General features: G+C 30.4%; 1 protein-coding gene across 1 annotated transcript; it reads left to right on the top strand.

Moving 5' to 3' along the window:
• Window positions 1-26,529, top strand: LOC127705846 (uncharacterized). Its single transcript, XM_052210198.1, has 5 exons — window positions 1-427; window positions 20,708-20,810; window positions 21,479-21,624; window positions 23,658-24,068; window positions 24,805-26,529. Exons 1-5 carry the CDS (start codon window positions 229-231, stop codon window positions 25,320-25,322), a joined length of 1,377 nt encoding a protein of 458 aa, XP_052066158.1. The 5' UTR covers window positions 1-228; the 3' UTR covers window positions 25,323-26,529.
• The last annotated feature ends 1,118 nt before the right edge of the window (window positions 26,530-27,647 follow it).

Genomic DNA, 27,647 nt, shown 5'->3' with positions numbered 1-27,647 from the left:
TCCATTGATAATCTAGCTTCACGTGTTAAAACATCAGATGTAAATGTACAAAAGAATGTTAATACCAAAGGATATATTAGCATCATAATATATCAATTGTGTAAATAGGACAAACTGCAACAGCGTTACTGATTATTACAGTGATATATTTTGTAAAAAATTGACAACATTTTGTGACAGGAAACTATTAAAAGAAAAACAAAATACTGAAACAATTTGAAAGACGAAATGGCAGAAGATATTCTAAAAATTGTCAGTGTGTTTATATTGTGGATTTTTGTCATTGCCGGACATTTTATATGTGTCTTCAAAAACTTTACTATCTACAATGATATTATTCTGAAAACGATGATAAAAATGTTCCTGGTCTCTCAGTTGATTTGCAGTCTTTGGAATCTAACAGGATTTCTTATATCCACTATTGCAGGTAAACATTAAGCGTATTCATTTTATAAATAAAAATTGTTATAATACTGTACATGTATGCAAAGAAAGAAATGCTTCGATACGTTTAAATCATTTTTTTATACAACATTTTATGCATGTTTATACATTTCTGCAAATGTTAAACAATAATGACATTGCTAGGTATGTATCAGAAATCTGTGGCGTTTAAAAATGCATATTATCAGTAAGTATCTATTTGTTATTAGTTGGTTTTCATGTAACTGTATTGAGAATTCTTGCAAAAGGTTTGGTTTGAGACTTACTTTTGCTATTTCTTTTAAACAAGAATGTGAACTTTGATATATTATGCTAGTTACTTACCGACGGTTTTCTACAAACGAGAAACATAAAACAAAATACTAGTACATTGTAAAAACAAACAAATATGGCAAATGTCATGATATTACACAATGTACATATTATAAAAGAAATGCTTTTAAAACTCGATTCAAACAAACACTATTAAGTTCAGATTATAATTTGGAATCCAAACGTTGACAAACTTCACTTTCACTAATCCAATATTTGTCATGTACATTTCCTTATTATACTGCAGAACATACAGTATTACCAATTTACCAAGTTGTGCTGTAATTCTTATTCTCTCGTACGTCAATAATGTCAGTTTTTGAGTATTTAGAAAATACTCGTACCCATGTTTCCATGAAAATAAAATTCATTTCATGTTCTATTTAGATAGATGTCTCATATTTAAAGGGACGTAATGATTTAAAGTTACTTGATTTCCCTTTTGTTACATAAATTTAAATCCGTAGAAAATAAACCATTCAATCAGTTAAAATAAATTCAATTATCAAATAGTCTGTTTCTATGAATGTTGGCATTTGTTTTTGTAGCAGTTCAATGTTTATGTTGTTCGGTTGTTTTCCTCTTTTAGTTGATGTATTTCCCTCGGTTTTGGTTTGTGATCCGGATTTGTTTCAGTTAAATCGATGTATGACTATTGAACAGCGGCTAACTACTGCCTTTATTTATCTAAACTTTAAAGTACAATTTGTTTTTCGCTCAAAGGTATGGCATTTCCCCGCTAAACGCGAATAATTTAACAGGCAAATATGCGGAACTGCATTTTGTTTAATCATATAACGGAAATAAACTATGTTGCTATGTTCGAAATTCAGGACAAATGTAATGAGGAAAAATAAAACTGTAGTGGTACAATGCTTACTCAAATGCATTATTGTTAAACCGGTATAAATCTCCCACACGGTCTTTTAAAATGATATGTTAAATGATAAACAGTTATTATTTCTTCACAATATATTTTCTAACCCTCAATTTCTTTGGTTGCCATGTCATTTGCGTTCGAAAGATCTACTAACATTTGTTTGTGTTATCGCACGATGGTCCATTATTCCATACATTTTTAATAATTCAGTAGGATCTAGATCCTTCTCAGTACAAATTGGAATTCCTTTAAAATCAAAAAACCAATCAGAACTCTAATAGCTTAAATTGGGATATTGTGGCTGTCATCATCTTTTGGGTTACTTGGCGCTTTAGATGAAAGTGCCACCAGTAGGGATCCAAGATTATACTATCTACCATTATAAAACATTATCCAAGTAAAATCAAGGATCATACAAGCAACAATAACTAAAATAGTTATTATTACTTGTGTGATTTTGGATTGCACTTGAATAATGTTTAATCATCTTACTACGGAATGTCCCGGATGGGTATTATCTTATCTATTGCAATATTTACTTGCATTTTGTAAGGCAAATAATTGTGGCTTTATATCTTAATTAACAAATGGTGCAGCTTTATCTGCACAGTTGCAACTTACAATTATCACCGTAAGTTTCAGATTTTTTGCAAGAGAGGTCTTTAAGCAAACTCCAATGTCCTTTTACTTATGTTTTTACAAGAGATCATCTTGTCTCTAGCAAACGTATATGTCCTTTTCACTAGGAGTTGATTTAGCAATGGATGTCTTAGCAAACTAACCTATCATTGTCATTAAGTGTTGTTTTCATAAAGTATTTGTTGGCACAGTATTTGCATTTAGCTCCATCTTATATTTTAACACCTATATATAATATACTTTTGAGCGCCAAAACGGATAACACCATTTACCTTTGTCAAACTGTTTCTGCTGCTTTTGTTCGTTATTTTGATAAAACCGGAGATCACCCCTTGTTTTTGGTGGGGTTCGTGTTGCTTGGACTTCCTTTTCTGTGTTGTGTTTTGTATACTGGTACTTGTGTGTTGATTTTTCTTTTCTTGCCACGACATTGTCAGTTCGTTTTCAATTGATGAATTTGAATATTCTCTTGGTATAATAGTATAACAGAAATTTTCAAACTTCAAGGCTAATTAAAAAAAAAAAGGAATTCCAACAAAACTAAGAAAACTTAAACGCTATTCATCAACGGAATGATATCTTTCTGATAACAAACGAGAACTTATATGACTATAACGTCGGGGGCTTGAAGGCTGCCTAAGTGATAAATTAAAATAAAACAAAATTGGATTTCAGACAAGCTTAGGTTATAATTTTATTTCATTATGAAGTAATTCAAAATTATTTTTTGTATTATGTATTGTGTCCTAGTACAGCATACCAGATATGAACCACCGAATTTGTACTAAAGCTAATTTCCTAATGCTTTTGACTTGTAAAATTTGAACTAGGTAGTAGATATAAAAAATCTGATTTGTAAAAAATGTGGTATTCACAATCATACTTGATTGAAATTTGTGCTATGACATATATTTGTTACCCGGATTTGTTTTTGCTTAATCAAATTATAACTATTGAACAGCAGTATACTACTGTTGCCTTTATATACATTTTTTGAAGTATAGAAAAATAGAATGAACACTACTTAAAAATCGTTGATTTATAGTTTCGTTTAATTCATTCACATTCGATGTTCTGGACCATTAAAAGCTTGACATATTGTACAGACACCTGCTCATCTCTTAATATCTTTTTGTTATTGGTGTCGTTGTGTTGGTGTCTCATTGACTTAGAATCCACAAATTATTTTATTCAAATTTAGGAAAAAGATGTTTCCTTTAATTCGCCTTCTTTTAATTTCAATATACGATCTGATTTCCAATCAAACTATTCGTATGATGAATGAATTATTATAGGATTGTCATATAATTAATTTCTTCGAGTTTCTATCTAGTTAGTTTTAGCTTCAACAGGAATTTGGTAAATAGGCTGTAGCACATTGTGATTCTTTTCTCTTAAAACAAACTCTAACAAAAGATAGGAATATATCACACATATATATGTTTGGAATAATATAACATGATTGATTGATTAACGCAACTTTCAACACTATTGTGCCATTCCGTAGCGGTCAGGTTTTATTGTTGGAGGAAGCTGGGGTACCCGGTGAGAAACACCGACCTTCAGTAGGAAAACTTATAATCCTAGTCAATTAAGATTTTAGTCGAGCGCACCTGCCACGACCAGTATTTTCCAAATCATAAGAAGTTCAAAATAAATTCAAAAACCATCAAAATATTGAACTAGTTCTGATTCCAGAGTTAGACAATAGTTACTTTGTTTCCATTTCAAACGTTACAAAGAATTATTTTAAGAATAGTTTGCTAATAATATGAAAAAAAGAAGTTGTTGTAGGATTGCCAATGGGACACCTATCTGCCAAAAACACCAGGAATAACAACAAGTCACGTGGCAACATTCTACATTGATAAACATCAATTCCGGATAGTAAGCTATATATGGTCGTTAGAAAACAAAATGTGAAACAATTCAAAAGTAAAAAATCAATGGCTTGATTTATCAAATGAATAATAACCGAAAAATGATTAAAATGGCAGTCAACAACCAAAAACTTTCATTGTACTAAAGGTTCTAGGCTTGGAACAAGCAAACAAATACAGAATGGTTTTAACATGTTGTATACATTTTCATTCTACCAACTGGAATGCGTGATTGATTGAATCTGTTCAGCTGCTAAGTACAAATTTAAGTACTACATTGTAAACCGATATTAATGTTTTGTGTTTAAAGAAATATACATGACAGTTTCTTCACCTAAGTATAAATCTGATAAGCTTCAACATTTTGTAATGTTAACTGGCAAAGCAAATAATGTAAAAATGGCAAGTTGTTATTGTGAATATGTATTAAGAGGAAATACGGATAAGCGATAAAAAACTCAAACCAAAAACAAATAAGAAAAAAAAACAGTATACAAACACACAAGGGAAAACATATGAAGTATTGGCCTTTGAGTTGTTCCAGTAACAATAACATTCTAGCTTGAAGCCATATAATGCATATCTTTAATGAATTCGAAACAACTTAACAAAATATACGACAGGATATAAATATACATCCTGTTTAGTTTGCTGTTATCAGAATATGAAGTTATTTATTTGACTTCCTGTTGCAGAAGAGGATGTTAATGTAGTTAGAACACGTTCAACAGAATAATCTAATTGAGAGAATTCCATCACTATATATATGATATCATACTTGTTTTTTTTTGTTTCTGCGGGAAACAACATAAAATATATAGGCCTCAAATCTCGTTGTCAAATAAAGACAACTGGAAAAAGACATTTTCATTAATATTGAATATTTGTTTTGCAAATGATAAGAGTCCAAACATCCTGAATGATAAGAATCCAAACATCCTGATGTACAGTTTAAAAAGAGAAACGAAAGATGACTAAAGGATATTCAAACTCATAAATAAAAAACAAACTGACAACGCCATTGAAAGGAACGAAAAACGATGACAAGACAAACAACAGTATACAAAACACAACATAGAAAACTATTAAATGAGCAACACGAACCACACCGAAAACTGGGGATGATCCGGAAGGGTAAGTATATCCTGCTACACTAGTGGCATCAGTAGTGTTGCTCATGTAAAAGTCAAATAACAAAAAAACCGAACTCCAAGGAAAATTTAAAACGGAAAGTCCCTGATCAAATGTCAAAATCAAAAGCTTAAAGACATCAAACGAATGGAAAACAACTGTCATATTCCTGACTTGGTACAGACATTTCCTTATGTAGAAACTGGTGGATTAAACCTGGTTATATAGCTAACTAAACCTCTCACATGTATGACAGTCAGATAAAATTTCATTTTATTGATAACAATGTGTGAACAAAATAAACAGACATAATAGGTAAAAATGTCAAAAATAGGGTACAGCATTCAACATTGTTTCATTATCTTAATCACATAAAAACAAACAAATATGTCAACAAAGAAAAAAACTGGTGATACATCTTATTCGGTAGGTCACATTCGAGTAAAAAAAGACGGGATTGTGGTTTTGTCGTCAATTGAAACACATCCGTCGTCATTTGTGAAACAGATGTTTCATAACGGACAACCAGCTCGTTAAGGATTCCGTAAAATTTTCGAAAAAATGTCTGGTTATAATATCATCAGAGGGAGAAAACGAAAATTAACCTAGCCCTGTTACAGTACTTGCAACCTTAGGCGTTACTGTTTGACGTGAACTTGACTGATCGGTGAATGATCGGTGACGGATGTTTGACTGATCGATGACTGATCGGTGATCGATGACCCATAGAATCCGTCAGATACGTCAAATAGGCTATGTGAGAGTTACTGTGACAACGGTCAGCGATCGATCAGTAAATTAATTGTATGCACGGATCGGACGGATACATATATAATTAAAATTCTTATGTAAAACGAACTTGACAGTATCTACAGTCGATAAACGCGGACCTCTACGAAGACACCTTTACTCGTTAATTATGTACCACTAAAAAGCGATAAAATGTTATCATTTAAAATAAGTACTCTATTTGTTGTCGTTAGATGAAGAAAATAAAAATAGTATAACAGTAAAGATACATACAGCTTTGTTTGGATTAATTAATTTAGAGTGTTGTTTTAATGTTTGTTCTAGATTACCAATATTTCTTCTTCTTATCACACATAATGCAATGTTATTTCTGATTAGTTATTTAAAAGGCCTCAAGAAAAGTTTCTTTGATAGAATTTAAATAAAATGAATATTAAAATACTTAAACTTTAATTTGTGTTGATTAAAGATGCAATCATTTCATTATTTTGTTCTTTTTTGTACATCAGGATTGGTCGTTTTTCATAAAATATGCTGAATTTTAGGAAAAAGATACTAACTTTTTGTTCGAGTTGCTTAAAAATGCAAATATTTCTTCTTTTATATTAGAAGTAATGCATGTCAATTGCAATCAGTCATAACTAATGCATTCAGATAATTAATTTTGTATAAGATATGAATAATTTAAGGATAAATATACATACACTTTTGTTTTTATTAAATAGGAATTCAATAATTTCTCTTTTTTAATGGAAATTATTGGAACGCCTATCGTTTTTTGTACTTTTTATGGTTCAGGATTGTTTGTTTTTTTATAAAATCAAAATAATATCTGAGAAAATATACTAAAATGTTGTTTGCATTATTTAGAATTACAAATTTTTCTTCTTTTGATAAAAAATAATGCAATGTTATTTGTTACAAGTTATTTTAAAGTTCTCCAATAAGATTTTTTTTGTAAGAATTTTGATAATGGAAGGAGAATTTTACTTAATCTTTTGTTTTGTGTTGAATACAAATTAAATAATTTCTTTATTTTGATAGAAATTATGAACCGTCATTTAATTTCGTTACATTTTATACATCAGGATTAGTTGTTTTGCATAAAATATGCTGAATTGCAGGGAAAAGATACTAAATTTTTGTTCGCGTTGCTTAAATTTGCAAATATTTAGTCTTTTATATTAGAAATAATGCAACTTCAATTGCAATCAGTCATAGTTAATGCATTCAGATAAGTACTTTTGTATAAGATATGAATAATTTAAGGATAAATATACATAAACTTCTGTTTTCGTTAAATAAGAATTCAATAATTTCTCTATTTTAATGGAAATTATTGACCTCCTATGGCTTTTTGTACTTTTTATGGTTCAGGATTGGTTGTTTTTTTTCAAATCCAAATAATATCTGAGAAAATATACCTAAATGTTGTTTCCTTGATTAAAACAACCAATTTTTCTTTTCTTCTTTTGATAAAAAAATATGCAATGTTATTTGTAACTAATAATTTTAAAGTCCTCCAATAAGATTTTGTTTATTTGTGAGAATTTTGATAATGTAAGGAGAATAATACTTAAACTTTTGTTTTGTGTTGAATACGAATGCAATAATTTCTTTATTTTGACATAAATTATGAACCGTCATTTGATTTAGGTACTTTTTGTACATCATGATTGGTTGTTTTTTATAAAATATGCTGAATTTCAAGGAAAAGATACTAAATTTTTGTTCGCATTGCTTAAAAATGCAAATATTTCTTCTTTGATATCAGAAAAAATGCAACACCAATTGCTATCAGTCATTATAAATGCCTTTAGATAAGTAATTTTGTATAAAATGTGAATAATTGAAGGATAAATATGCATAAACTTTTGTTTTTGTTAGATAAGAAAGCAATAATTTCTTAATTTTGATAGAAATTATGAACCATCATTTGTTTTTGGTTCTTTTTGTACATCAGGATTGGTTGTTTTTCATAAAATATTCTGAATTTCAGGGAAAAGATACTAAATTTTTGTTCATGTTGCTTGAAAATGTAAATATGTCTTCTTTTGTATCAGAGATAATTCAACGTCAATTGTAATCAGTCATAATTAATGCATTAAGATAAGTCCTTTTGTATAAGATATGAATAATTTACTGATAAAAATGATAAATATACATAAACTTTTGTTTTTGTTTGATAAAAATTCAAAATTCCTCTATTTCAATTTTAAATTATTGACTTTTTGTACTTTTCATGGTTCAGGATTGGCTGTTTTTTATAAAATCAAAATAATATCTGAGAAAATATACTAAAATGTTGTTCGCAATCTTTAAAATTACCAATTTTTCTTCTTTTGATAAAAAATAATGCAATGTTATTTGTAACTTGTTATTACAAAGTCCTCAAATTAGATTTTTTTTGTAAGAATTTTGATAATGTTAGTAGAATTTTACTTAAACTTTTGTTTTGTGTTGAATACGAATGCAATAATTTCTTTATATTGATAGAAATTATGAACGGTCATTTGTTTCGGTACATTTTGTACATCAGGATTGGTTCCTTTCATAAAATATGCTGAATTTCAGGGAAAAGATACTAAATTTTTGTTTGCATTGCTTAAATATGCAAATATTTCTTCTTTTATATCAGAAATAATGCAACTTTAATTGCAATCAGTCATTATAAATGCCTTTAGATAAGTAATTTTGTATAAAATGTGAATCATTGAAGGATAAATATGCATAAACTTTTGTTTTTGTTTGATAAGAATGCAATAATTTCTTTATTTTGATAGAAATTATGAACCGTCATTTGATTTTGGTTCTTTTTGTACATCAGGATTGTTTTTTTTTCATAAAATATGCTGAATTGCAGGGAAAAGATACTAAATTTATGTTCGTGTTGCTTAAAAATGCAAATATTTCTTCTTTTATATCAGAAATAATACAACGTCAATTGCAATCAGTCATAAGTAATGCATTCAGATAAGTACTTTTATATAAGATATGAATAATTTAAGGATAAATATACATAAACTTTTGTTTTTTTTAAATAAGAATTCAATAATTTCTCTTTTTTAATGGAAATTATTGAACGCCTATGGTTTTTTGTACTTTTTATTATTCAGGATTTGTTGTATTTCATAAAATATGTTGAATTTAAGGGAAAATATTCTAAATGTAATGTTCGCATTGCTTAAAAATACAAATATTTCTTCTTTTATATCAGAAATAATGCAACGTCAATTGCTATCAGTCATTATAAATGCCTTTATATAAATTTTTTTTTAATTAAATGTGAATAAATGAAGGATAAATATGCATTAACTTTTGTTTTTGTTGAACAAGAATGCAATAATTTCTTTATTTGAATGGAAATTATTGACTGTCATTAGATGTTTGTACTTTTCATAGTTTAGTATTGGTTTTTTTTCATAAAAGTAAAAGAAGATCATAGAAATTATCCTTAAATGTTGTTTGCATTGTTAAAAATTACCAATTTCTCTTGTTTTGTTAAAAAATAATGCATTGTTATTTGTAACTAGTTATTTCAAAGGCTTCAAGATTTTTTTTTTATAAGAATTTTAATATTGTAAGTAGAATAAGGCTTAAACTTTTGTTGGTGTTCAAAATGAATGCAATAATATCTTCATTTTGAGAGAAATAATGGATCACCATTTTATTTCAGTACTTTTTGTACATCAGGATTGGTTGCATTTCATAAAATATGTTGAATTTAAGGAATCAGATACTTAATTTAATATTCGCATTGCATAAAAATACAAATATTTCTTCTTTTATATCAGAAATAGTGCAATGCAATTGCTATCAGTCATTATAAATACCTTTAGATAAGTAATTTTTAATAAAATATGAATAAAGAAGGATAAATATGCATAAACTTTTGTTTTTGTTGAAATAGAATGCAATAATTCCTTTATTTGAAAGGAAATTATTGAACGTCATTGGATTTTTGTACTTTTTATAGCTTAGGATTGCTTATTTTTTATTAAGTTAAGAGACTATCAGAAAAAATATATTATTATGTTTTTCTCCTTGTTTAAAATTACCAATATTTTTTATTTTTAAGAGAATTTGCAGCATTTTTATTTTTATTTGTGATTTGTTATTTTAATGGCCTCGAGATAAGTTTGTTTAAAGAATTATATAAGATTATAAGGATAAAATACTTAAAAATATTTAAAAATAATACATCGAAATTTGGAATAAATGATCATTTCATTTTATTTTCAAGATCATTTTCGGAAAATAATAAAATCACTGAAAATCGCGATAAACACCGTTTTAGAAATGTCCGGGTTTAAAGAAATATAACCTAAATTAAAACGAAAATGGCCATTCTTTAATAGTTATATTTAAATTAAGTTTTATATGCATATTTCTTTTCTTTTTAAATTCTTAAAACTGTGCTAAATAATTAATAAAAAAAGATGCTGATCATTTGTACTTGAATGTTTCGTATTTTCCATGTCGCCATTTTAATCAAATGAAACGAAACTAAGATTTCGTAATTTGTATTAGTTAATCATGTGACGTAGTAAGGTTCAATCCGTCAGAAAGGTCGATCGGTCCTATCCGTCCGATCCGTCAAATACTTTTACTATAAGTCTGACGGATTGGTGACGTGAGTTTGACGCGAACTTGACTGATCGGTGACTGATCGATGACCGCTGATTGATCGCTAAAACAGTAACGCCTAAGGTTGCAAGTACTGTACAAGTACGCGACATAGTCAGTTATTGCTTTATGTCAAATATTAAAGTCTTTTTGTTATGTCAATAATTTTAGTCCTGATGGCAGATGTTTGATAGTTTCTTTTTAATTTTTCAGTTTTTTTATAAAGACATTTGACTTGTTTTGCAGATTGCATTTAACACTCTAAATAATGTTGTTTAATTTTATCGTTGGGTTGCCGCCTGATTGAAAAATAATCAACATCGTCCTTTATTCATATAAAACCAGATGGAAACTGGAATAGTTCAGGAATGAAAAATTGAATATATCTTAAATAAAAGACATATTCAAACTTATTCAAATACATGTATGCCATTCACATAATAAAGCAAAAACAAAAACACAAAACAAAAATAAACTATACAATACAATACCAAGTATGAAATTGGGAAGAAACTGTTGTATTGTTTATCAAAACTTATTTTGTTTTCATTCAGGGAATTTGTTACCAATATTTAACCATTTTATTACTTGAAACCCTTGGTAAATCTTAAAATTGTGTACATTTAAATCTGATATGCAGTTTTGGCTAAATTTGTTTAAAGCTATCAAGAAATAAACACTTAAAGAACAATTCATATAAAAATAAGAAGATGTGGTATAGTTGCCAACGAGACAACTCTCCACAAGAGACCAAAATGACACAGAAATTAACAAACATAGGTCACCGTACGGCCTACGGCCTTCAACAATGAGCAAAACCCATACTGCATAGTCAGCTATAAAAGGCCCCAAAATGACAAATGTGAAAACAAATCAAACGAGAAAACTAACGGCCCAATTTATGTATAAAATAATAAACAAAAAACAAATATGATACACAGAAACAAACAACAACCACTGACAGGCACATACAGAATGTGGCGGGGTTAAACATGTTAGCGGGCGCCCAACCCTCCCCTTACCTGGGACAGTGGTGTAACAGTACAACATAAGAACAAACTATAAAAATCAGTTGTTTATAATTATATTTTCTATAAATGAACATTTGCATTACTGGAATTTCAAACACAAAGGTCTCCTAACTCAGTGTTGATTGAGCAGTCAATAGAATTACCAACCTTGTGACATGGAAAAAGGAATACATTTTCTCAATCAGATAAAGAAAATCTGATGAGAGAAAAGTCACGCTGTATCGTTTTTATAAAAGGAAAGTGAGATGTCCCAATAAGAAAAATCATTAACGAGACATGTCATTACATTTACACAAAGGTATGGAAAAAATAATCACAGACTACGGTTTTGTGCACTGTTTAAGACCGTACAGTGCCCAATAGTTGTTTTCATTTGGCCTCTGGTAAAAAGTTTTCTTATTGGTATTCATACACTATCTCCTTATTTCTATATTTGAATATATAATGATATAAGTTGTAAGCAACACTCACAGAAGAGTATGAAACAGTTGTTATATTACCTTTAGTCAAACCCTATTTGGGTCGTGTAAGGGCATAAATCGCGAAACAAATATAAAGCAATGAGGAAAAGAGGTCTAAAACCATTTATTGCAACTCATTCTCTAATAAATCGTAATGACGAATGTAATTTTATAGTAATAATGTGAATTTTGGCTAAATGTAGATTTATGGTTTATGGTTTTCCCGTTTGAATGGGTTTACACTAGTAATTTTTGGGGCCCTTTATAGCTTACTGCTCGGTGTGAGCCAAGGCTCCGTGTTGAAGACCGTACTTTGACCTATAATGGTTTACTTTTATAAATTTTGACTTGGATGGAGAGTTGTCTCATTGGCACTCATGCCACATCTTCTTATATCTATTTGCGGCATTCAACGTGCAAAGAAATTACTGTTAGTGGACACTTAGTGTTTAAGAATCGGAATAACTATGAATACACTATCCACAAGTGATATACACATGTAAGCTGTGCAACATATGGTTATAGCAAAGATCATATATTCTTCCTAGAAAAAAAATAGAATGAATTTCATAACAGTGTGGACATGGACACCTGACATTTAAATGATATCGTGTCGGTCACTGGCTGTCTACAACAAAGACTTCACGCAATTACAGTATGTCGGGGCATCTCAATGGGGATATACATAATTCCTATTCTACACATGTCCATTCATAAAATATTTATTTTTGCATGAAAGTTTATAGGAATTTATATACTCACAGCAACAAGTTTCTTTTGAAAGAATAAGTATATTCAGAGGTGATATTACCGAGTAATCGAGAAAAAAAAGTAAGAAGATTTTTTCTGGCAATAAGTGAAAAATTAAGTACTGTGTCAGTTATAGACAAGTAGTCCATCATGCATTGCAAATCATTCAGTGGATAGGTCAATCGCCAACATAAAAAATGCTTTATTTGTAAACCAACACTAATACATGCATTGACGGGGGCATAAGTATGCTAAATAATACATGTCCGTATTAGGAAATGTGCCCGACCTGATAAATGCAGCTGTTCTGTTATATAGATACAATGGATAAGCGTGGATTCTTGAAAAAGAAACCATGAGCCCGGAGGACGAATGGTTTGTTTTTCATGAATCCACGCTTATCCATTGTATCTATAACTTAAACAATTGTGTTAATTTCTTTTCAAAATTAAAGCCTTTTCTTAATTAGAAGATATTGTAAGTGAGTTTAAATAACCATGTTATCGTCTCCAACGATGCATTGATAATTCTCAGATCACAATTAATTGGTTAACAAAATACAAATATAACACTTCTACCTTTAAAGATCTTTATATTATCAGGCATCTGAAAATTATCTCTTTTTACAAAATACGACATATTCGAACTTATTTCTAATAAAATTGAGAACGGAAATGGGGAACGTGTCAAAGAGACAACAACCCGACCAAAGAGCATATATAAGGTATATATAATAAGTATGTTACCGAAATTTCTAGCACTCTAGGCACATCACGATTTTCTAGCATAGGAATTTGCGAACAAATATTTGTAAAATTATGTAGTTAAACAGATGAAATCATACTATATTTATACAACAAAAATTGACAAATAGAATGTAATCATTTTTGTTTCAAACATGTGAAATAGCCAATAATAATCCAAAAAATAAACGGTAAAACACGCTATTATTACAAAAATATCCACTATAACATGCAAAATTATAAAAAAAAATAGAATTGGGACAACAGAGATAATACAAGGATTCGAACCTAAACCGACAAATCCCTATCTTTTAACTCGTTTATTTTAAGCATGCTAACCTCGCGGCTACCAACTTAAACTATACGACTGCCCATTGTGTATATATAAAGGTACAACCCCTGTGTGTCCGATGTTCATTTATATATATAAGATAGACATCTAAGTTGTAACCCATTGGTAGCCGAGAGGTTTCGTCGATGTGTTGATGTCAGTCATTCATAACAGATTTCAAGGAAGGGTTCGATTCCCAGTGAAGGCATATACAAATTACTAAAATTAAAGTTAAGTTTTTAAATTAATTCCATTAGTGAACAGAAATCAGCAAATTAGCCAATTCAAACTTAATGAAATTAGACACACAAAGGAAACAATTGAATATAATTTGGTGAGTCCATTTTAGCGGCAGATTTAGGAAGCGTTAATTCTAGAAAAAGAATCCACGGTAAATGAATAGGCTGACGTCACCACAATGGTTTAAGTTGATTTGAAAAACTAATGGACGGATCACAGCACTTAAATTTAGAAGTGTACTTATCTTTTTTAATTTGTGTTTCAGTATCTATCCATGAATTAAATATGTTCACAATACCTTTTATACTAGAATATTAAACGAGTGCGCCCAGTTTAAAGGTTATTTAATAATAACCTGTACGTTATGTCGTGTTACAGTTGATCAGTTTAGTCTTGTGCACATGATTTATTATTCTAAAACAGATGTATTGTAAACATATCATTAAATTCATGGATATATATTGAAACACAGAAACCGAAAAAGAAGTGAGTACAATTTCAAATTGTAAGGGGGCGACCATTCCTGATTCAGTTAAAATAAGGAAGGCGTGGCTATGCAAGAGGCTTTTGAAATCAGCATGAATAAAATTGCAAATAAACATTTATGCAGAATTGTCTCAAATGTGCGTATTCAAATAACAAATAAAAAACAAAAATTTGAGTAAGTCCAAATTCATTGATATTACCTACTTATTGTGTAGTAAAAGAAAATATAGATCCCGTAACTTTTGTTATAGTGTTCAGGTATAACAAAATCTAAAATAAATACATGTATCAATGTTTTCACAAAAGCTAGTCTGACTCCAATCAACGTAAATTATGCACACAAGACCGGATTTATATGCTTCTTGATATTTTCACGAGTTATTTTTTGTTAGAATGACATTTAAATGTTCACGAAAATCTGATCGTTGGAGTCTTCGATGGGAATTCAAATTTGTTCCGTGCAAACAATTATGCAGCCCAGAGGACTAAAATGATTTTTGATGAAGATCTGGGATTCTTATTACCAACAAAAATAATCTTAGTATGAAAGTTGTTCGTAAGTTACTCTACATTAACTCGTACGAATAAATGTTTTCTTATTTTTTAAAGGAGCCACAGAACGTTTGTGCAAGAAAAAAAACATTACGTATTTTTTTCTCGGTTACTTGGATACCACCTCTAAATGTACTCATTCTATCAGAAATAACTTTTATTTTATGAATGGATTTGTGTAAAGATAGTAATTATTTAGTGATAAAGGAAATACTGTTGTTACTGTTACTGTAGTATCACTAAAATTAACTTTTACCTTTAACTTAAATGTCGGTTATCTCCTATCATATATACAAGTAAAGCTGTAGATAAAGGAATATTTTGATTTTTGTGTAATGGTCCCTGGATGAATTTTGCTTTTGGATAAGCAGATATTTTTAGGACGTTGTAGGAAGGCACGTATGCGAATTTGAAGTAGGACATTGTCATCGTCATCTCACATTGGTCTTTGTGGATACCACGTCTCCTTAGTTTTCCATTCGCAGCATCAATGGCGGTTTTTCATTTAAAGCCCTTTTCAAGATGAAGAATCGAATAGTTCTCAACATTTTGGCCTTATGCATAAGTATTCTTATACACCGTGTTGTTTGTCATGCCGCTTGAACCTTTTGAAGTTTTATAAGCAATCAAAACTCTACTTTAAGCTTAAGGTTATTCGTAAAAAGCTTATCATAGATAACGGGGAATGAAATTGTGTACGCCAGAACGCGTTTATATTTACATAAGACTCACCAGTGACAATATTATTCCATCGTGACGCCATGGTTATTGTCTCATATCTTGTATATGTACAATATGTTTCCGATCACGTCGAAGACTTGCAATCTTAGTATTGAGAATGTAATAATGATATTACTGTACTCTGTTTTCGTTTAGGACAGTATTGTTTTAATGTTATTTTTGCACTGAAACTAATCAAGCGTTCGTGAACTCCGATGAAATATAAAATTACAATATTACTTTAGAAAATCAATTTGATTTAATCTATAATCAGCATGTCTTATTATTAGAATGTAATTACTTCACAACGAATGATAAAATGAGCAGCAATAAGACGCGATCGTTTCCATAAATATGTTCTTAATCAATCTAATTTCCTTCATTAAATCAAGTTGTAGAAAAAAAACTCGAAAAAAACCCTGCAAAGGTTCTTCTCATCTTTATTATAAGATTGACAATGAATAACTGAATCTTAAATATTTAGATATCAACGCAATAAGTTATTAAAGGCGATTTCAAAATGCCGGCACGAGGTATTGACATCTCACAATGGTATTTTGAAAGACCTGTATAAAAAAAAGCATCAAAAACTGTAAATGTTTTCCACAGCAGGATTGTACATGTGGTTGAATCATCTGTGAAATTAAAACAAAGATGTTAAACAAGCCACTGCCATTGCTACTGTGAAGCGTCTGATATGCTAAGATTGGTACCTGCTACAAGTAACAATGACACCGGACATCATCGTTCACCAGAGCACGAATTTGGTGGTGAATTTTCAAACCAAAATAGGTTAATATTGCATACGAAGTGCTTAAGCAAGAAAACTACCCGTGACCAAGATCGATACACTCGGAAGTTCCATCTACATCATCAAACAGACACTGCTGTTATGTTTTGAATTGTATAGTTTGCTTTGTTATAAGGTTATGGTGATTCTAAAGAAAATACTTCTATACTGATCAATATTCTACTCATTTATAAAAATAACATAGTAACAATATTGTAACGCGACGTCAAACAGCTAGTGACGGCGACACATTTAGTAACGCTATCCTGGACAACTGCTACAACCACTGCTGATAGTATCTTATGTAAGTGTTTGCTCAGACAGTCCGTAATATGGCTAAGAAGACATTATATTCTACCAGTTTTGACTCCAGAGCACCGACGTTCCCCTAATCAATGGTGTCACATATATGTTTTTGACTTTGAGGAACTGGCGCCGAATTTGATGCACGTTTTCTTCTCCAAAGGTGTGATGGACGAAACCCAGTAGGTGGGTGTGGAAATATACGTATTGACCCTGCCTGCGTACAGAACGTTAACAGAGTCTAATGATATTGATCTGCTCAACGTTTTAGAAACGATAATTCAAAGCCAAATAGGGTTAATGTTATTTACCGACGGAGGGAGATGAATCAGCAGGACAAAGTTTGATCCCATACAGCAAAGGAAATTATAGATTTCCTAACTCAGAACAACATTTCATATACTGACATGGCCCTCAAAGTCGCTGGATTTGAACCTCTTAGAAGATCTTTCGGACCATTTTGACATGTTTGATAGAAGCGTCCTCCAGTGCAAACCCTCACCCCCATCATTGGACCAACTCAGTCCAGCGTTGTAACAAAAACGGCAAAAGATACCACAGGTCCGAATACACAACTTGTTTCGATCTATGCCAAGGAGATGCGAAAGTCTTATCCGCACATTGTGGTCAAATAAAATATTGACTTTACTGTAATATTAAATTGACACAGTTTATCGTTAGCGGCTGTTCTTTTCCGAAATTTGCTCAGTATCCTGTATAACATTGAATTTCGTTAAATTAAATTTATTATTATAAAGCATTGCTGTGAAGACTTGAAGTACATTAAAAAAATAGAAATAAGCAGTATGTTCTAAATTCACCTGTTCAAATGAACATAAAATATGTATGTGCACCACGCTACTTAATTTCTGAAACCTACTACAATCCAAACTGTAATTTCCATCATTGATAATAATAAACATTTCTAATTTTGTCCGACACCGTGACCATATCATTTTATTAACATACAACAAATTAAGAATTGAAACATCATTTACTTTCCACAAAAATCATCATCTGATTAAGTGTACGCACGCAAAATCGTTTACTAAATAGAACATTTATTACTGTACACTGACCTTAAAGAATATCTAAAATTAAACAAATATCTTAATAAGTACACAATTACATGTATGCTGTTGATTCTTATATTTTGGTATTGCATATGGTTTCGTTTTTTAAGACTATTTGCGGCGTCTTGACATGAATGTATACTTATTGATATTTCAGTCGGTGAGAACATGATCATGATGATTTGTTTTAATAGTTTCAATTTGCTTGGAACTAGCTTTAATTTCAATTACTGAAAGTACTCTTCAATCAAAACTTTTATCTTTTGTCTCCTTTTGCTTTTTGCGCTTTGTGCCTATTTTTTCTACAGTTTCTTCTAATGGTGTGCCGTAATACCACTGTCCTAGGTTAGAGTGACGATTGAACTCTCGCATACATATTTAAACCCGACATATTCTTTACATACCTGTTCCTAGTCAGGAGACTGTAATTTCTTTTCTAGTTTCATATTTTGTCATGCCTTTCTTAGCTGATTATACAGTATGAGCTATGTTCATTGTTTTTTTTCACGAAAAGTAATATGATAATTCAAGCAATTCCTGATACATGTATATAAATACCTAAGTAGCCGAGGTTACATAGTTGGGGGCCCCGGTATTTTTAATAGCCTTACTTGACCAGGATAAATCCAAAGAGTTTGAATGACCAGCATGTAATACGTATTATCAAAACATCATTATATATAATACATCATTACAGTTCATCAGCTTCACTGACAACCATGTATTTATTTAACATTGAAAATTCTTTATACAATTGACACAAATAAGATTTATAATCTGGAATATACCCATGCATGGATTATAAAAAGAAAAAGAACATGTGGTAAGTCCTAATACATGTAGTATGAAGAATGATGTTTATGTGGTAATTTACTTACATACATAATACCGTACGTATGCATCGTCATAAAGTCAAATACCGATTAGAAAAAAAGAAAATGGAAGTTTTCTTTCGGTCAAAAATATTTAAATATTTTACACAAAGTATACCCTAAGATCAATAAATCAAGGTTATTACATATGGAATCGAACACACCTATTAGCTTAGAACAATAAAACTAAGTATCTTTAACTATATATAATCCACAGAGAGATCAACTTTCGATCTGCATATATATACTTTATATCCTAGAGCAAAAGTTTTAATTCGTTTTTTGAGTGCAATTTCAGCAAAACCCGTACATACTGCCTAGTCAGTGGAATTTTATCGAATTTGCATTTTATTATCAATTTTCAAAATAGCCCTTTTTAAAGAAGGTATTATTGCGTTTAAAATTATATAATTAGGATTATATGTAAAGGTTTCTAATAGATTATCTTTTTCAACAAGTGTACCGTTATTTATTACGTAACTCAATAGTAAACTTCTAACAAATGTTTCTATCAATGTTTTAATGTGTTACATTGATAAAATAAATGTTCAAGAGTTTCAACATCTGTGTGACATTTTCCGTTCGCAATGCTCAATGTTGAAGGCTGAACCTATAAATGAATGATGACCTATTTTGACATCCACGTCAATTGACAATCAAATCTACTTTTTGTTTTAGTATATATGGTATCAGGAAAAAAATGTATTAAATATTTAATTATGGAAGATATATGAAATTAACATGTAGACTAGCATAACCATGTTGTTTGAAATAATGCGACAGAACTTAATGACATCCACTCGATCTTTCCAGTCACTGCCTACTTAAACAATAATGAACACTTTTCGGGAGTGGTCTTGCTATCTACAGCCATATACTTGAATATCAAAGAATAGTAAGCACTTTAAACATTTTGAAAGGAGAAGCTTGTCCTTGTACAGCCATACACTTGTGTTAACAAAAAATTAAACAGGCTTTTCAATCCTCTTGGCTTATCATTTATATGGATGTTCTATTCTCTGTCATTTCAAGGTAATTGTCCTTATAAATTGTCCTGTTTAAATGTTTACCTTTTCTTATTTATAGCTTTAGATTGAATAGATTTTTGAAAAATAAATACATAAAGCTACAACTTTAGGAATTGCGGAAAATTGTATTTGGTTAAAACTTTTGAATTGTGGAAAAATGGTCGTTGACGGGAAAATTGAGTTATATTAAAGATGTTAGTTTTGCCTTATAAGTCCAAAGGACATAATATATAATCATCAAACAGAGTTTTGTATACATGTTATGCATGTTATAGCTCTAATTTACCGTTGTACTTATGAACGCAACACTCTTGATCCTCTGGAAAAAAGGATTCAAATAGACCACCTAAATCATTGCAATCGATAGATTCATTTAGATATACTGGCTTGTCTGCTCCCGACAATGTTGTTATATGAAATCATGTTTTATTATCAGATGTTCCTGGGCTTGTCGGTTTGAATTCACTAATCTTTGTCGCTTACAAAAAAAGAATAAAACCCTCATATAGAAATAAACTATTTAATGTTTACGAGATCTGTCTAAATATAAACCATATAAAACACAGGCAATGATCTCCTTCTACTCAATGTACAATTACATGCTTTTATTTATATTGAAAAGTCTTTTTGTGATTCAGTAAATTATTTATGTGTTCTATTAACAGGTGGATGGATTCTTGGGGATTTTATGTGCCAAACTTTTGGTTTCCTGAATCTTATTCTAACTTCTGGTAATATATGGGTCATGGCGATTGTATCCATTGAGAGGTATTATTTTGTATCTGTATTCTACATGAATTCTTAAATAATAACTCTGTGAACGCATCAATAATTTATAGGGAAAAAATCAAACCAAATGTACATAACGTGAAGGGAACAAAAAGACACAATAAAAAAACAGACATACGAAAACGAACGTTAAAAACCAAAGCTTTTGGAGAAACTAACTTCCATTTTAACGGAAATAATATTACGTGTACAAGAAAGATAAACATATGATATCGTGCTTCTCATGCAACAATATTTATATTGTGAAATGGTAAAAGCAATTAATGATTCATAATCGGTAAAAGTATATTAATAAATTTATTTGGAATATGTATTCAAAATTGATACAAAACAAAAACAAGAACGAAAACGAAAAGCGACCAAACACAGCAACAAAGGAGTAGAATATATAAATATTTGACTGAGATAAACTGTACAATAGTCTTAGCAGACATTAATAGCTAATCTACTTTTCACATGTACCAGAGAAATCTGTCATATTGTGTAAAAAAAGGTCATCGAATTATAAATGTGGACGATCAAATCACTACCAATGTGATTAACGGTAGTCCATTATTGTGGATAGAAATGAAAATATAGATATGCTACTAATATACTTGTAATTCATTAATCTGTTGAAATATTTCATGTAAAACAAATATTTCTAGATACCACAGATTCCTTGCTGTACTTGACCACCCATCAACATTTTCTCCAAGAAACGTTAATATAATAGTATGTGGCATTTACATCCTTGTCGTATTGTTGTCCTCCGGACCACTTTATGGACTTGGTGAATATTCGTATTTCAGAGGTAAGTTATAAATGTAAAGTGTTACATTATATAATTGTAAAGAATTTTCATAGATATCGGCAATATCATTTTCTTTTAAAAAGGTATTTAATTCGTAGAGATTTTATACATATTTTTTAGACAAAACTTGACTCCACAGCTACAATATTGTGACTTATTATAATAGATTACAAGAATAAAAAATCCTTTAATTACACATGCAAAATCACTATAAACGAATTTCCGCAAAAAAAAAAGGCACATATTTTACACATACTTTTTGTATCAGTCTTGTTACTGTATAACCACAAATATAGTTATATCCAAAAACTGACTCTAAAGGGGTTTGATTAAAAGGTTTAATTGAAAAATAGACCGAACTTAGTGAAATTTAAAGTTCTGTATTTTTGTTATTTTACCATTTAAATTAAAAGTGACGACATAATAAATAAACGACTTTGTTCAAAAACGAGGGACGAAAGATACCAGAGGGACAGTCAAACTCATTGATCGAAAACAAACTGACAACACCATGGCCAAAAATAAAAGAGACACATAGACAAATAATAGTACAGATGACACAACATTTTCACATAAAATTTAGCGTTAAAGTCGTATTTATCCAACAGCATGCATTGCAGTTGAGTACACCTTTGTTACAATATTAAAATTTTACATGTTTTAAAGAAGATTCCAAAGAACACCTTATCGAGAATGTTTAAAGGACAAATGCATAACATAATTTAATAGAATTTTAGGTTTGGTGACGAAGGTTTTTGTTAAATCCAGTAAGATTTTTACTTTTGAGTTATTTTTATCAACTAATAACACATTTTATAATAAAATATTTTTGAGTCAGAACCTTTGTTATTTTGAATTGTATTGAATACTGAAATGCTTTTTGTAATGATTTAGCGTGAAAATTAGACAAAGCGAAATTGACCTTGCCATTTTCGTACTGTTTGGTTGCAGTTTGATTCAGTCGCTTCTATTGGCAACAATATGAGACGAACATCATAACATGATTTCTGCATTAATGCAGAACAAAGTAAACACAGAAATGTACTTAGATTTATCCGTCCATTAGTTGATAAATAGAAATTTAATAAGCCGTGTATTGCAAAAACAAGATTATATTATATTAACGTTTTGAATACCAGGACTAACGCTCTTTCATATTTAAATTAATACGTCGTATTACATTATAGATTTTCATTACCTTTACATAACAAAACCGAACATGGCAAAGAATTAGTATATTTACTGCATTTGGTTAATAGTGGGTAAAACACATAAAAATTCAATCAAATGCATTTACAAACAAAACATAAGAAACATAAACAATGGTCAAAAATAACAATACTTGTTGAGTTAAGTGCTTTTGGTCACGTTAAAGGCAATAATCAATATGGCCTTACTTAGAATACTCTGTTCCGCAATACTTTGGAATGCAAATAAAATGAAATGTGGGTATACGTTAATGTGACTTGAGCCCAACGACACAATGAAGTTATTTCAACCTAAGCCCATGGTTTTCAACAACAGACGGACGTCTATTCAATATGACAAGCTCTGAATACTCTAAAATCTAAAAAAGAAAGCAAATAATTAACAGACTATCAAATGCCACTTTCAACACATACAATTATCCCATAATGATTAAAAAAAATCAGAATATAATGAAAGACAACCATAAAAAAAAAAATATTTGCACGAAATAAAATATGGTAGTATTTTTTATAATAGTTTTATTTATCTATTTGTTACATGTGCGAAGTTTCGATTCCTTAATGCCAAGTAAACTATTTCATTACCTCGATCAAATAATGAGGAGGATGGAAGACTACTATCATGACAGACAAAATAAGGACACACATCTATACTCGAAATACAAACACAGATAATAAAACGATGAATAAAACGAATACGTTCAACATCAAGAACTGAGTTCAAATTAATAACTCAAGAATTGTGAAAGTGAAATATATTTATATATTGATAGATTTATAGACCAAAAGTACATTCGATGTTTAGAATTCCTTTTTTATTTCCAGGCCATATCAATCTTACAGTGACAATTAACATGTATTCTAACAATCAAACAGCTGTTGCATCAAATCCAGACCTGACGTCATACTATCTGTCAACTTTCCAAGAAGCTGTGAAGCAAGGAAAAGAACATGATCCAAAAACATTAATATCAAATCATTTTCTTTCTGACATTGGAGTATCAGCCCGTGTAATTGTGTCATCAGTCATCAGTATCATTGTCCGGGCGTTTAACACTGAAAGCATCCAAGCATTTTGGACAAACTATAAGGATGGATCGGTAAAACAATTGCTGTATTCACTGTTATGGAAACCATATTTAGGTCATACCATCGGTGCGACAAATATGGAAATTAACACGAATGCGGACGAAAATCAATATTATCTATATACCAATGTGTATCTTGAATCTCAAGGTGAGTATGGTTGTGCACATATTATGCAAATATGGATTATACATTGCTGGATTTCATGGTATGTCAATCAAATATCAAAAAGGAAATGACGAACTTTGTGTTTGTGTTGTTTTACTGATATACCGTTCTATTAGAAGCTTATTAGACATAACATGGCTCTATAAAGTCAAAGTCAAAATTTAACGTCTAGCACACCATAATTGGTTTGACCGGAGCATTGGGCAAACGTCCACAATATAACCCCATAAAAGTTCGACTATTTTAAGTACAAATTTCAATAGGAACATGTAACCATTATTATTTTCAAAATAATGTTATTGAAAGAATGTAATACATCACAAACATTTGATAATGGAATAAAACAAATAATACATTTAATCGATCAGTAATTTAACATCACAAACATTTGATAATGGAATCAAACAAATTATACATTTAACTGATCAGTAATTTTACATCACAAACATTTGATAGTGTAATCAAACAAATTATACATTTGACTGATCAGTAATTTTACATCAGAAACATTTGATAGTGGAATCAACCAAATTATACATTTAACTGATCAGTAATTTAATAACGTTTTCTTTGCACAACAATCCAAAGAGACTGCATCATGCAGAGATGCGAAGATGTTAAGGGAATAGCAAGCAATGATATTTATTTAAAAATGGATTCTTTCGGTTTACAACTTCATATATTGTTTATAACTTTATCTTTTTCTCTCTTATTTCAGAAATAGGAATGTGTAGTGTTGATTTTACTTCATATAACAGTCATGCCATCATATGGTCTGGGTACCAGTTAGTGATTTCAACGTTTATTCCATACGTGATTATTTTTGTATGTTACGTGACAGTTTATGCTAAAAACCCACGTTCTGCTATGGTTCTTGATAAAAATGTAAACGAAGACGATCTTTTTGTCCTGAACTGGTTTAGTTCAGCATCTATTTTGTGTCTTGTAGTTACGTTCATTTACTATTTAGTAATTCTGATCAACGCAAATGGAATATTTGTTTCATCAGATGCTTTATTTGCAATAAGTTTTATCTTTTATGGGAATGGATTATTTTGTTTAATAAGTCTTTTCATAACGAACAGATGTCACTGTCACAGAATTCAGACTAAATGTAGACTTTTTTGTTATTGTTCTGATGAGGGATCTGCATATGAATTATCAGATTTATCCCTGAGAAATGAAACAATGGAAATACTGTCACAGAGTTCTGCGAGGCATCCAAGCTATGTTTAGATTACCATATGATTACACTACAGACATCGAACTTTAACCGTGTCCCGTTTCATCTAATAACATTCTGCATTAATATCCAAAGGATGTCAATGTTCATATGTAACATTTTCAGAGTACTAAATTTGGACTCTTCAAAGCTTAAATATCCTTGTCGAAGTTTACATAAAAAAACACTGGCAAGCCAATTTTGATCTGAAACGACGATTTTGACAACTTTTAAAAGACTGAAAAATAAATTATTAAGACATTTTCGTCTTCAAGTCAATTTTCAGACTTATCCACTGCGGTAAATTCAGTACTGTTTAGACAATTCGCTTGAAATCAATTAAGATATGTTTGGTCTATGTTCAGACTGTTCAGTAGTTCTCATTTAATTGCCTTTCCATACCATCATTGTCATGAAAATTGTTTGGACGAATATTGAGAAAAATATTGTATAACGTTCGAGATTGTTCGAGATTGATGGTTGGTTACGTAAGCGCGTCACTGTTTTTGATATCCTATGGTGTTTTTCTTTGATGGAATATATTCGTTGTTGTTCTGTGGTTTGCATGTTGTGTCGACTATTATATTATTTGTTTGTGAGTTTCTCTGTTATGAATGTTCTTGCGTGTGTTTGTTCTGTATTTCTGTCACGTAGTTTTTTAGCGATATTTTTTTAACATTGACTTAAAGCGGGAAGTTTGGCATGCCATGAAACCATGTTCAACCTACCATTTTTTCTTTAAAATGTCCTGTAACAAGTCAGGAATATGGCAGTGGTTATCAAATAGTTCGTTTTTTATTTGTGTTGGCGTTTGTTTTTGTTGCACTTCGGTGTTCCTGTTGTTCCTTTGTTTTCCTCTTATAGTTGATGTGTTTCCCTCGGTTTTGGTTTGTAATCCGGATTTGTTTTCTCTCAATCGATTTATGACTTTTGAACACCGACACTACTGTTGCCTTTATTAATCCTGGTATCCATGATGAGTTTATTTACATGTACACATCAACATCATACTGAATTGTCTGAAAAGCTACTGAATTTACCACAAGTCTGAAAATTGACTGACAGACAGTCACTGTAGATGACTGAATACTTTATTGTTTAGACTTTTCAGATGAATGAATTTAAGATCAACATTCATTTACTAGTCAAATATGTTAGTACAACTGTTATATGTACGCAGTGATGATGAAACACATATTTGTAGAGCACAATTAAGTTTGAAATTTGATTTTTATAACAAGTACAATTAAAAAATATCTACGTTCTGTAATGTTTTCTTCATAATTGTCCTTTCTGGTAGACATGTGTGTTTACTTTCTATATGTCTATAAGTGGCTGCATCTTTTAAATGTACTATACACACGGTAACTGCACACTATTGAACACCATATCGTAATTTACCGACCGCAAAATCATTTTCTGTTCAGATGATAAATGCTTTCCATTTTTTTTCTGTGTTCCCCTGTGCAAGGCATGGATGAGAAAAACGGCCATTTCTACTACTGGACTCATTATGAGTAATATCAGGTCTTGCGGTCATAAACGTTTCGAGCACGATTATTGTACTCAGACTCAGAAATCAACCAATCAAAATACAGGATTAAGTGTTTCGAGCACAAATTTTGTACTCCGAGTACGAGTAAAGTTTTATGAGCGAGAACCCTGGTGCTTGAATTGCATAGCTGCATTAAGAAAAATATTGCATACATAGACAGTTTTAACTTTGATAAATTGTAGGTATTAATTCAAATTCCTGCTGAACTATTTACTTCCTAATACAAAGACACGGTATGAGAGATTAGTAAATTCTTCTTAGATGTATTCTAAAGTGCCTTTAATATTTCTAGAATAAATTTATGGATGTTCTAGCAAATTATTCCCTGCCTTTAGGGCGACATCACGAAGAAGCCAAATGATTGCTAAAAAATTATGAAATATGTGGCTAGTAATCAACATTATTAAAATAGTTTTTACAAAATTAAATGCAATCAAGTCTTTGGGCCATCATTCTCCGTTTAATGAATTATAAAGATGGATGGATTCAACAAAAATTCGTGTTTAGTGTTCTACAAAATTGGTCATATGTTTCCTGTTTAGTATTTATTATAATAATCTGAGGCACTTGTAGAAATGCTTAAATAATTCTTATTATAATATAAGAGGATTTTCCCATCATATTCGTAGAGGCATATACAATATAAACTTCATAGTTTATACTAAGGATGTCAACGAGTACTGCATTACTCGAGTATCGCCCGCAAGTACTGAGTATTGAATACAAATGATTCCCGCCTAATCGGTTTCTGTTAGGACATTGTCCTTGTCTTTGAAAAAAAAAA

The sequence above is a fragment of the Mytilus californianus genome, unplaced genomic scaffold (assembly GCF_021869535.1).
Source record: "Mytilus californianus isolate M0D057914Y unplaced genomic scaffold, xbMytCali1.0.p SCAF_6, whole genome shotgun sequence".
In the NCBI taxonomy this organism is placed as follows: domain Eukaryota; kingdom Metazoa; phylum Mollusca; class Bivalvia; order Mytilida; family Mytilidae; genus Mytilus; species Mytilus californianus.
This window is presented reverse-complemented; position numbering and strand designations above follow the sequence as displayed.